Consider the following 12,330-nt stretch of genomic DNA (forward strand, 5'->3'; position numbering starts at 1 on the left):
AAGAGTACTTCAAAGAATAATGCTGAACCCTAGTTTTTAAGGCTAATATGAGTATTAAATGTAATTTGAGCATCATAGAAACTCCATAGATTAATAGCATGAAATTCTTTTATTAAGAACAGTAATTTCTCACATTTCTTCTACTCACTAAAATTTCTTTTTTTTTAATTTACTGTAAGAATATTGCTGATTTTTTTTCTTGAATCAGCTGCTATGTGTAAAAGCACAGTAGCACCAGTGTTTATTTATTTTGTAAGGTCTGATACATAATTGAATTAAAGTGTATTAAAAAGAAATATTTTTTTTCACAGATTATATACTTAAATGCTTCATATCACTAATATAAGGAACAAACAAAATTTTATTGGATAGGATAACTTTATAGATTATTATATTTGGAAGGAAAGATACCTGCTATTACTGAGCAAAGCAACTATTTTGCTTAAGTTACTTCAGCAAAAAAATGGTAAAGTTCATGTTTTTTCCATTGCTTTTTACAAATGAAAGAACTCAATGGGAATATCATCAAACAGACTGAGACTTGGTGTTCTGAGTTCTGTTCACTTTTCATCTGATTTGATTTGTCATTCTAAGCAAGATATGTAACTTGCCACCTGTTTACCAGTGCTTGAAAAGGAGCATAAAACTGAGGTGTTTAGTTTGTCGCTACACACCTGAGTTATTAATCACTGACCCTTTGGAAAGTATGTGCTAAGGAATGCATGGGATTTTCATTCTAATACAATTTCTAAAATAACTCCCCATTAGTAGTAGGTTGGAAAGAGCAGCTTATTGTTTGAAAGCAATTTGATAACAATTTTCTTGGAAAAATAATCCTCCAGTAATGTCGTTCAGTTTTTAAGTAGGAATCTTTCTGCTTTGTCAAAAATTGAATGATGAAATTATGTGAATATTTAAAAATCTATAGGGAACATGGGTTTGGAAACTAGTTCAGCTTTGATAGCACTTGTTCCACAGTTTGGTCTAGTGGAGCACCAGTTTATTCTTAGAGGAGAGCAGACAGGGAAAAAAAATCACAGATTAAACTTCTATACTAACTACTCATGAAGCAAACTAATCATGGAATTTCCTAATTATCGTAATTAGGGTTCTTTGTCTGCTGTTGATATTCTCCTTGAATATTACATAAAGCTGATTTAAATAATTGAATACTTTATAATCTTAGAGCATACTGGGAAATTAAAATGAAATTGAGTATCTTCTTGTTTCCATTGTAGCTTTTCAAACAATATCAGCCCTGAACATAAGCAGGCTACATATATGATTATTTAAGAAACATTTTTAAACGTTGTTCTAGTTTTGTGATACTTTTTTAATAGATGCTGATCATGTGAAGCTCAATGATAATTACAAATAATTCAAAATATGCATTATAAGTGATACATTAGGGAGAGAAGTACTTTGTTCTTACTGCAGAAAATGAACTATTCCCACTGAGATGCTACCTCAATTAATTTATGGTTTTCTTTGTGCCTCTTGGGAATCCTGAGGGTGGTTCTAGTCAGGTCTTGAATAAGATATAATTTCTGTTTATATGCTATATTCATCATAACTGTAAATACATTTATTTCGGTGAACAAGAGAACAGAGTGGATAGAGTTTAAAAATGGTGAAATATTATGTAACTTCTTATCTGTTTCTTTCATACTCTGGTACACTATGCAGTATGGTATAATTCAGGGAAGTTCAGTGCTTTAAAAATGGATGTTAAGTCTGATGTTTGATTCTGCTCAGTGCTGTAGCCTAATTCTGTTCCCACCACTTTGCTTCTTCCAGGCCATGAGAGACGGCTCCCATGATGGCAGAGATTTGTATGAAAGGTTTGGTTGACCACTGCATGACTGTTAAATGCTAACAGCAGAAGGCAGTAGCTGGTAGCTCAGTGTGGAGCAAACATTTTATTTTAAACTTCAAAAACAATTATGTCAAAGAAAAGTCGTGCCAAGGGAGAGAGGTCCGACATGGAGACTGAAGCCCTGCAAGCTGCTAATGAGGAGCTGCGAGCTAAACTAACCAACATCCAGATAGAATTTCAGCAAGAAAAAACCAAGGTATTTGCCTGTCTCTATTTTGTGATTATTCTTTTAACAGTAGCACTTTTAGAAACCAGCAGAGTTTGATACTAAACTGTGTTAGTTGTAAAAGAAAAACAGGACAGAGAAGGTAAATCAGAAGAGCAACTGATAAACTAAAATTGGTACCAATTCTTTTAAATACTGTGCAAAAAGACTAAATATCCCCAAACACCCAGTCAATGAAATTTGCAATCACAGCACTACAAATGGCATTAGCTTACGGACAAAGGAGTTTTGTATTTGATCTTACTGAAAGCTGTATGCTGTAAAAAGAATTGTCTTCAAAATCAAACATTAGCACCTTATTCAAAGCATGCCACTTTAAATGCTTATGAAGAATATCAATTAACTGGAAACTGTCTGTGTAGGAGTCCTGATTTGATTTGCTGAAGTTATGCGTGGCATTGTTCTGAGCTATTCAATTTTGCATCTGATTGCTAAAGAAACAGATCCATCAATTTTTGTCTATGTAGCAAATGTTCAACAGGTCTTTGGGTAATCAAGAGGACACATAGGAGAAAATATTAATTCATCAAATACATTCATATTTATGAAGATTAGCAGTTACTTTTATGTATTTCTGTAGGTTATTTAAAATACGGACGAACCAGTGAGGTTATTTCTATTCTGTTATTTATTAAAATCAGTTAGCGCATTTGACTTTGCACAAGGCAGTTCCAGAGATTAATCCATGTGCAGGTGGATTTATCAGTATTTGACTGGGGATACTGTAGTTGCAGAGTCTCAAAGACTTACCAAGTGGAAAAAGTATACACTAAAAATGTGTTCTCTTTATATAAAGTATTTTTGTTCTAGCCTTTTTTCTTTCCATCATTTGTAAAATGTGAAACACCTGAAAAACAACATTTCTGTACATTCTAGTTTCATTAACATCCTTGTGTGATACTCAGCTTTGAAAGGTCTTATTTTTTCCATTTTAATTTACAAAGTAAACCCAAAAACCATCACAAATGTAATCTTCAAAACTTTTTTCTTACAGAGGAAAAAAAAACCGTAAAGCCTTAATTCATGTTTGATTCATGCAATAGGTTTAGAAAATATCTGCCAACTAAGCTTGTGTTGTCTTGGAAATTTTTCTTCTTCATAGACTAAAGAAAAAAGTCAAATCTTTCACGGTTCAGGGGTATTGATAAATGAACAGATAAATCAGGGGTTTTGCTATTGGGTTCCTCATCCAACTTCTCTTGCTGTTGATTGATATAATCGCAACAAATTTTAAAACAAACAGCCCAAACTACTTGAGCTTTTTAAAACAACATACCATGAAATTTAGTAGTGGCTAATACCCATCATAATTTACAGGTCAATAAGTTGCAATATTTCACTGTCATTTTTAGTGTCTCAGTGTTTCTGTTTGGAGGCTTATGAGTTGACAGATTACATTTACACTAGTAAGTTTTTAGTTATTTCCTATTTTGTTCTGTATAACTTTATATGTAGAAATATGGATGTGAATTTTATTATGACTTTTTAAATTCCATTAAAAAAGCACTTAATTATAAAGTTATCGTATACCTTGGACAGAAGAATAAATTAATTTTGAGTCTTTAAATAACTCTGATTTAAAAAAAATAAGTATGAACACAAGAAGGAGTTTAGCCCTGATACACGTCCAGGCTTTACCTGTAGGAGCATCAAGTTTAACTCTTGATTCAACTAAGAATGAGGTGTAAGTACAAGACCATGACTGCTGCAGGAACATTTTCAGTAACTAGTCTTACAACAGTCTAGGAAGATTTGTTTCAGCTTGGTTACTTGTTCACCTTTCTTCAGCTTAAAAATTTAGTATTTGCTAGTGTATTGAGGTTGTTAAGGGAGACAGATCTGTTTATTGTGCACATATGCGTGCAGAGAAATGGGTGAACTCGCATATGGAATCTGTGAAAGAGGAAAGAGGAAATTACAGCCAGAGTCCTCTAAAATCCTACTAAGTGTATGTTGCAGTCTGAAGTAAATTCTGTGTTGGAGTGCATTTTTGTGAGGATGCAGCTAGGGGAAGAGATCTTCAACCTCTTTCCCTCATCTTTGCTGTGCTGCTTGCTCTAAATCATTTAACTGGAATTGAACATGTAGTTTATTACCCTGCCTACTCTCACTCTGTGCAGTAGTTACAGGATGCCTTGACTGACAAGATGAGTAAATCAAAGCCATAGAGATTTTTCCTGTTTAGACTGTACTTCAAAAATAGTAACAAAATCAAGAGAAATCATTTCTTGGTATCAGAAAAGTAAAAACACTGTACCTAGAGAATTCTAAATAGAGCTGATATATTTACTGGTGTAGAGGTAAGAAAGTATTGAAGCTGCTAAACAGACAGCTTGGTGACCCATGGGATATAAACTGTATTAGGAAAGGTAACAAATTCTTATGGGGCCAATTTATTCAATTTGATTTTCCTAAACTATTTTTTCCCTCACGTATATGCCTATATTAATGATTTATCTGAGAGGGAATCTTCTAATTGATGAGAGACATCACAGATGGAAATAAGCAATAACATACTTTTGCCTGAAAAATACTGCTTTCTCTGAAATAAAATTTTACCCAAGAGACATTCAAAACTTTGTACTTATTTTCCTAGTTCATTTTGTTTCATTGGTTGTTGCTCCATGTAAAGAAATTTCTTCAGTAAAGTTGTTTACTGCGTGCTTATGCAATACCTGATCCAAAATTGATATGTTTGCATGTTTTCGGATGTGCATCTCTGTTGATCTTGCTGGTGGTGTTTTGGCCATTGGTCCCATGAGTAGCTGGGTTCATTTATGCAGCCTAAGGTGTGAAGCAGAAGTTGTGTCCCTGTCTTAGTTCCCATGTACTTAGTTCTCAAAACAATGGGAGCACCTGCTTGATACCTTTGGGGACCCTGTATGATATAAGATGTCCTCCTGGGCTGTAAGTTTGCTGCCATCTATGGAAAGCCTGGAGAAGGAAATGCATGAACTGAACAGGGGCTCACATACTCGTGCTCTACTAGTGAAAAAGCTTTGTTGGAAGACATCCAAACATTGGGAAGACGTCAACGAAAGGAGTTGACCAAAGCACAAAAATTATACTTATTTTAATACAAATGAGGATGGAACTCAAGCTGACTGAACCTTGAAGTTCAGTGCTATGAGCACAAGGAGCTGCAGTGACTGAGCATGGTCTTGGCAGTCAGCTCAGTGGTTTTATTAATGCCTGTGCTGAGATCCATGAATATTTAGGAACAAGTATTCCAAAATACCTATTCCCACTGAGATAGGCAGGAAAAGCTAGAAGGTAGTCTTTCAGTATTTCGAGTGATACTTTGTTCTTGATAGCAAGGTGTTATGATGTTGATTGTCACTCCATCTTCACCAAGTTCAGTTACTGCTTTTAAATATCCATATTCTACTTGTGACTGTACATTTATAGGCTTGAGGTCACAACATCTAGGAATTAGGATAAATGAAATGTTTCATCTCAATTGTCACTGCATACCTCACCATTGGGAAGAAGAGTGAGTGATAGAGTGGCTTGGTGAAACTTCATGTGTTTTAGTTTATGGCCATTGCTCCTTATTCTGTTATTGGGCACCACCAAAAAGAGTCTGGCACCGCCCTCTTGACACTCTTCAAGATATTTATATGTGTTGTCAAGGTCTCATCTCAGTCTTCTCTTCTCTAGACTAAACAGTCCCAGCTCCCACAGTCTCTCCTCATAGAAGAGATGCTCCAGACTCCTTCTCATCTTTGTGGCCCCCAACTGAACCCCATCCTTGTCTTTCTTGAACTTTGGAGCACAGAACTGAACACTATACTCCAGATGCACCTCACCAGGGCCAAGGTCATTGATAAAAATGTTGAGTAAGACTGGACCCAGTATTGATCCCTGGTGCTCCCCAGCCACTGGCTGGATTCTGCTCCACTGATAATGATGCTCTGAGCTCTGCCATTCAACCAGTTCTTGATCTATCTTGATCCACTGTCTATTCCTCTAAGCCCCATTTCCAGAGCTTACCTACAAGGATGTTATGGAAGACAGTGTCAAAAGCCTTGCTGAAGTCAAGGTAGACAATGTTCACTGCTCCCCCCTCATTGACCCATCCGGCCATGCCATTGTAGACTATCAGACTGGTCAAGCATGATTTCCCCTTGGGGAATCATGCTGACTATTCCTGATTACCTTCTCTTCTTTTACATTCAAGTTTGCAGTTCCTGGCAAAAAGCAGTGTGGAGAGTATCCCTCCTGTGATTGACTACTGTGCTACAAATTTAAAATACCCGCAATTAAATCCAAGAGAAAAAATGAGGTAGTCCTGAGCAAGTTCTCATTACAATATTTTTACTGGGGCAGTGCTATGGTAGCACTTGGAAACACATATGATTAATAGGTTATTATCTTTTAGAAAAGCATAGTTTTAAAATTATTCCAATGTCTCTGATCATAAAACTGAACTATTTTTTTTCTGTCTCAAGTGTGCAAAACAACTTGTCATAGAAAACAGCACCAGATGCAAATATCCAAGGAAAATATAATTATGTAGTTTTAAAGAAAATCCTGCTTTCAGGCACTTTTTAGACATAAGAAAGGAAAGAAGCAATGATGCTTAGCATTATTTTTTTTTAACACGATAAGTTCTGCTATGACAACATTTTATCAATGTGTGCCAACTATTAAAGTTTTAATTTAGAAAGGTAGACAAAAACTGGTTTATTGGAGGCCTGATATCATGCCTGACTTTGTTTCCCCATTGGCTTCATCCCTTGGTTAGAATAGCTTTCTTCATATTAAAAAAATACAAAAAGAATGCCATAAATTAGAAAAGAGAAATTGCTTTAAAATTTAGGTTCATTTGGAAATTGCAACTCAGGCAAATGGGAAAATGCCACGCTACTATTTTCATTCAGTCAGTTGCTCTGGAAGCTGGGTGAGTACAGAACTGCAGTGTGCAGGAGAGGGGGACTGAGGGGTGCAGGAAAGACAGATTATGGCTTTCAGAGAAGATCTAACAGACAGATCTAACTTTCCATCTTCTCTGACAAAAAGCAGTAATAAGAAAAGACTTTTTAAGGACCTTGAGAATTGGAATGCATTTTTTTTTCTGGATCATGAGGTGTAATAAGCATTTAAGATGCTGTGTAAGAACTCAGGGTTTTTTTAAGGATTCTAATTCTACTTGTTTAAATTCCTCTTACTGAACTTTTAGGTAAAATTAGTAGTGATATATGATAGTACTCAGTTATGAAAAAAATTGAGCAAGTGTGCTAATTTGTGTGACTCAGCACTCCTCCAAAATGTCAAAATCTATTTTTCGTTTATTAAAAGTTCTTTTAAGAAGTTAGACTCATGAATGCGTTGCATTGAAAACTGCCTTTCAGTTGTATGCTCTATGTACAATATGACTAATTTAAAATCACTGTATTTCTGGAGGTATGTTATCTGTTTATATGTGCCATTATGCAGTTTATTTCCCTGTGTTGTCATTAGTAGGTTTCATTGCTCAGTTTCATTTCAATTCTCTTGGTTCATCAGTAAGTCAATAAGTAAATAACGAGTGTTGTTTCGTTTGCAAATTTGTCTATAAACTAGTCTGTTTACTTCTGATAGTAGATAGGTGGAGTAAGTGACACAGCATAATGGAATGGTTTCGCTTGGAAGGGACCTTTAAAGATCATCTATTCCAAGCTCTCTGCTGTGGACTCTCCTATGGAATTGGGTACCCTAATGCAAGCACTGAAAATCAGTACTATCCATTCTAGGCTTGGAAATAAATGTCATCCCACCGAAAGAAATAACACATGGATATATCCTGCAGATAATTTCGAATAGCCAGATTTACCATTTGGGGGAAAAAACCCAACCTCTGTCTTTCTTAATAAAGATATGTTCTCAGAATCACCCTGGAATAGAGGGACAATATCTATAAAATCTGCGTGTGACAGTGTCTGATTCAGAGCTATTACCTTTTTAACAGCTGTAATTATAGTACTCTCATGGGTGGTGTTTAGTCAACAGTGCATCTAGGTAAATTTCATAAAAATGCAGATACTTTTCCTCCCTTTCCTGCTCCAGTCTCTTCCTCTCTTTAAATCAAGGGTAGGTTTGAGTTGGTTAATTCTCAAAGTTACTGCTCAAAATAAGAGGATTGTAACATCTTTTGCACAGAAAAAGTCTGCTGTCCCAGCTGTCTGAAGACTTCAGGTCAAGTTGTGTTGGGTTGATCCTGACTGGACACCTATCTGACCAAGTTGCAATTCTGGTTTAATTTAGTGTAAATTAAATGCATCACATGACTACGGATCACAGCTTTGTGTAGCACAGATAGAAGCAGATGTGACAGTGACTTAACATTTTGCTGCTTGGCAGCCTCCTTTTACCATGAAGCACTATTTGCTATGTATGTTTCTATTGTCACTCAAAGTTTGAAACCTCTGCCTCTGATAGAGGTTTTGTCAGTCTCTGTAATAGGGATAGTAGAAAGATGTTATGAAACTATGAATGATGAAATACATTATAGCCTTTCTGGTGTACTGCAATAGACGAGTGTGCCTTTCTCTTTTTTCCCCCCTTTACTCTAAATTAACATCTAATCCCACATGGAAAAAGCATTGCTTTTCATGCAGACTGCTGAGCATCATTTTAAAATGAGGTTTCATCACAGTGGATATTGCTATAATAGTCTATAACATTTTTCCACCACTCCCTCCCCAACCCTTAGACTCACTGGCCTATATTTTCTGAAATGTCTGGGGACATGAATAGTCTCAGTTTTGGGATGAGATCTGAGGTCCATTGAGTATACTTGATTTTTCAAAGGTCAATTATTTTGGCTTATCTAATAAGGACCTTCCCATTAAAATAGCTAAGAAATTACAAAAATTAAAATAAAAGTATTTCCAGAATAAACACAAAGTCTTTTCCCTGTTTGATTAATTTTCCATCTGCTTGTAGAGTGTGGTAGAGGAATTATGGGTGAGAATAGCCTGGTGTGGTTGGTACAGGAAATAGGGAAGTAGCTAGATTGTATGTTGCTCAGTTTTATTTTATTCCCTAAATCTGTGAGAACTCACTGCCGGTTGCACATCCCTATAGTAGATTCCTTAACATACACATGGCCTTTTTCCAGCCCTGCTCCTCTGCTTATTTACTGGAGAGGTGTGCAGTCTTTGCTTTTGATTATTCAGGATGGGTTTTTAAGAACAGCGTAGCAGCAGCTTCCTTGGTGACTTTTTAAAGTGGAGTGGTGCTTGTTAATCAACATTTTATATTTTGTTCCAGGTGGGTAAACTGAGAGAAAAAATCCAAGAGGTTAAGCAAGAAAGGGAGCAGGAGCAGCATAAGCACACTGCCTATGTCTCTGAACTGAAAGCCAAGCTCCATGAGGAGAAAATGAAGGAACTTCAGAGTGTCAGAGAGCTACTGATCCGGCAGCATGAGCAGGAGGTGGCAAGAATGGTGAAAATCAAAGATGGTGAAATTCAGCGTTTGCAGTCAACAGTCAATGTCCTGCGGGACGGGGCAGCTGACAAAGTGAAGACGGCGCTGCTGAGCGAGGCAAAGGAGGAGGCTCGCAAGGCCTTTGACGGGGAACGGATGAAGCTGCAACAAGAGATCTTGGAGCTGAAATCTGGCAAAAAGCAGCTTGAAGAAGCCCTGAACAACATTATGCAGGCAGATAAAATGAAGGCTGCGGACCTGCGCACGGCTTATCAGTCCCACCAGGATGAGATCAATAGAATAAAGCGGGAATGTGAGAGGGAGATCCGCAGGCTGGTAAGTTCATTAAGTAATGCTGCTTATTTCGGTTTATAGCAGGTGTTGGTATATTGCTGTATGTGCCCATAAATATCAAAGGAGCCTTTGGCAGTGGTGTCTTCCATCAGTGCTGGTTGCTACAACGAGTCACTATTTCCACTACTTTCTCCTTACAGCAAAGGTGAACCTTGGCTTCATAGCCAGTCCAACACAGTCCAAAGCTTTATGTCCCACCATACAGAAGACAAATCAACCAAGACTTTTCAGAATGAATTTTCTCAACAGACCAAAGAAACTGACTTTCCCCTTCCTAGTTGCACAACTATACTCCTGGTGACCAAAACAAGTCAGGGATTGTTCATTGGACAGTGCAAGAATGCCTTGTGAGATGGCAACATTAAATTCATGTAGAGATATATTTAAATTGGAGGAACCAGTTGTGCTGAAACAAGACAGTCTCTTTGCTTCTTCTGCATCTTTATCCAGGTCATTCAATTTTAAGCATTGTTGCCCTTTCAAAATTTCTGTGTTTTTTCTATAGCAGCAGCAAAGTTAGGGCCTAGGACAGCAGGCTTTTTTCACGCTTCATAAACCCTAGGACTTCAGCACAGATGGCAGACTATGCTGTTTGTATAAAATCAAAATCCAGGCGATATTTCCTGACAGTGGGTGCCCCAAATTATTCAGCTTTGTAAAATGTAAAGAATCTAAGATGGGCTGTACACAGTAATACATTTAGAGAGATCATCATCAGGTAGTACCACACTTCTGTTTGGTAATGTGATATTTTCTATATATGTGTATATATCTAATTGTTTATCTGCACAAACTAGCAGTATAATAGCTATGCAAATAAAATCAAAAATGTAATGAGCATAATATTTATGTTATGTCAAGTAGTAAAGACTTTTAATAGTATGAAACATCAGTTTTCTTTAGGAAAATATCTTGCTGGTTTGAATTTGCACAGAAATGACCTCTTATTTCTTATATTCCGTAGGAAAAATTACAATGATGACAAGCTACAAACTGTAATATCTGTTTAATGCTGCTGATTTTCTGTCTGAGACAGTGAAGGCTTTTAATGCAGTAAATATTTATGCTTTAAATTAACTGGATGTTGATCAAGTCTCAGGGGTATCATTTTGTTTATAAATTAAGACCACTGCAAAGACTGACAATGTGGAGTTTCTGCAAACATAGTCTCTTTCATATTTTGTTCTGTATTAGAAATGTAAAATTCTAAAATCATGGCAATGAAGTACAAAGAATTATAAAAAGTATTAAAGAAGAGAGAAGGTTGATACATTCTGGCATATGTTTTTCTGGAGGACATTTTCTATATGAATTTAACCTCTTCCAAGAAGGGCTTCAAAGGAAACACTTAACTATTCACTCTCAAGAGTAGAGGTCTTCAGCCTGACGTTGTACAAAAGCAATGGAGAAAGGCACTCTGTTTTCTGTCTGGCACAAAAAATAATCCGGTGAAGTCATTCAAAATTTTAATTGTAGCCTTGCTGGACCTCTGTTACTCAGTACATCTTAAAAAGTGAATATATTGGACGAGTGTGTAGGTAACTCTTGTTTCCTTTTCCCAGCACTAGAGGAAGCCTGCCACTGGTCTCATGGGCTTTCTCAGGAATTGTTTTTATCTTCCTCCAAGAGTCTGGTGCTGCCTTCTAGTGCCTCTATTCCTTTCATATTATGAATTTCAAATTTTTCCTTAAATTCAGTGGTTTGTGGGGTTTTTTGAGAGAAGACTTTCTTCTAGGAATTCTTGGGAATTTAGGTAGTTGTTACTGCATAGGGCAGTCTTTAAATCTGCGATGAGGTAAAAAATGCTGCATGGTTCCTAGATAGATTCTCTTTTCCTTTTAGAGGGCACGAGGGATTATAGAATCTGATCATTGGGATATTTCCCTCTCTCCTCTTCCCTCCATTTAATTTATTAGTTCAAGGGATGCTCGCCTTCAATTTCAGATTAACCCTATCTGCTCTGGATTTGGTGTTCTTGTTTGGTTTCTACCATTGTGTGAGATGAGATTTTAAGGATGTGAAAGGCACTATTAATAATATTATCACATTTCTGTAACTGAGGTTCAGTTAATTTGCTCTTTTGTATGTGTGCAGTGTTTTGTGGCACTCTTAAAAACCCAGCATCTTTGGGATTAATGACCTAAATGGGCTGGCCATACTGTAATTCAAATTCAGATAGAGTAATTCAGGATGCAGTCTGATTGTCTTGTCAGACTTGGCTGATTTATTTTGCCTTTCAGATCACAGACTACTTTTGTGAATGTTTTTCTTACTGATATTGCAGCTAGAAAAACAAAATCTGTATTTTGCCATTAACACCTATGACTAGTCTGACTAAAATCTTATAATTCTTGGCTGTTACTAAAAAATAAGTTATGAGAAAGGAAAGCAGCAAAATACATTGTCTATGTGTACATGGATACAATTATATTGACCCTATTTTTTAAAAAATATGATTAAT

At 36.4% G+C, this 12,330-nt stretch overlaps 1 protein-coding gene across 5 annotated transcripts in view; it reads left to right on the forward strand.

Moving 5' to 3' along the window:
- JAKMIP1 (janus kinase and microtubule interacting protein 1) overlaps positions 1-12,330 on the forward strand; it is a 144,986-nt gene that overhangs the window by 65,451 nt on the left and 67,205 nt on the right. For all 5 annotated transcript variants that reach the window (XM_066185437.1, XM_066185436.1, XM_066185439.1 and 2 more), the window contains exons 3-4: positions 1,798-2,072; positions 9,357-9,851. In XM_066185437.1, coding sequence (XP_066041534.1) covers positions 1,944-2,072; positions 9,357-9,851 — 624 coding nt within the window. In that variant the 5' untranslated portion in view covers positions 1,798-1,943. The remainder of the gene's footprint in view (positions 1-1,797; positions 2,073-9,356; positions 9,852-12,330) is intronic.

This window comes from Chamaea fasciata, unplaced genomic scaffold, assembly GCF_029207755.1.
Source record: "Chamaea fasciata isolate MVZ Bird 193981 ecotype frontalis unplaced genomic scaffold, bChaFas1.0.hap1 SCAF_6, whole genome shotgun sequence".
Classification (NCBI taxonomy): Eukaryota; Metazoa; Chordata; class Aves; order Passeriformes; family Sylviidae; genus Chamaea; species Chamaea fasciata.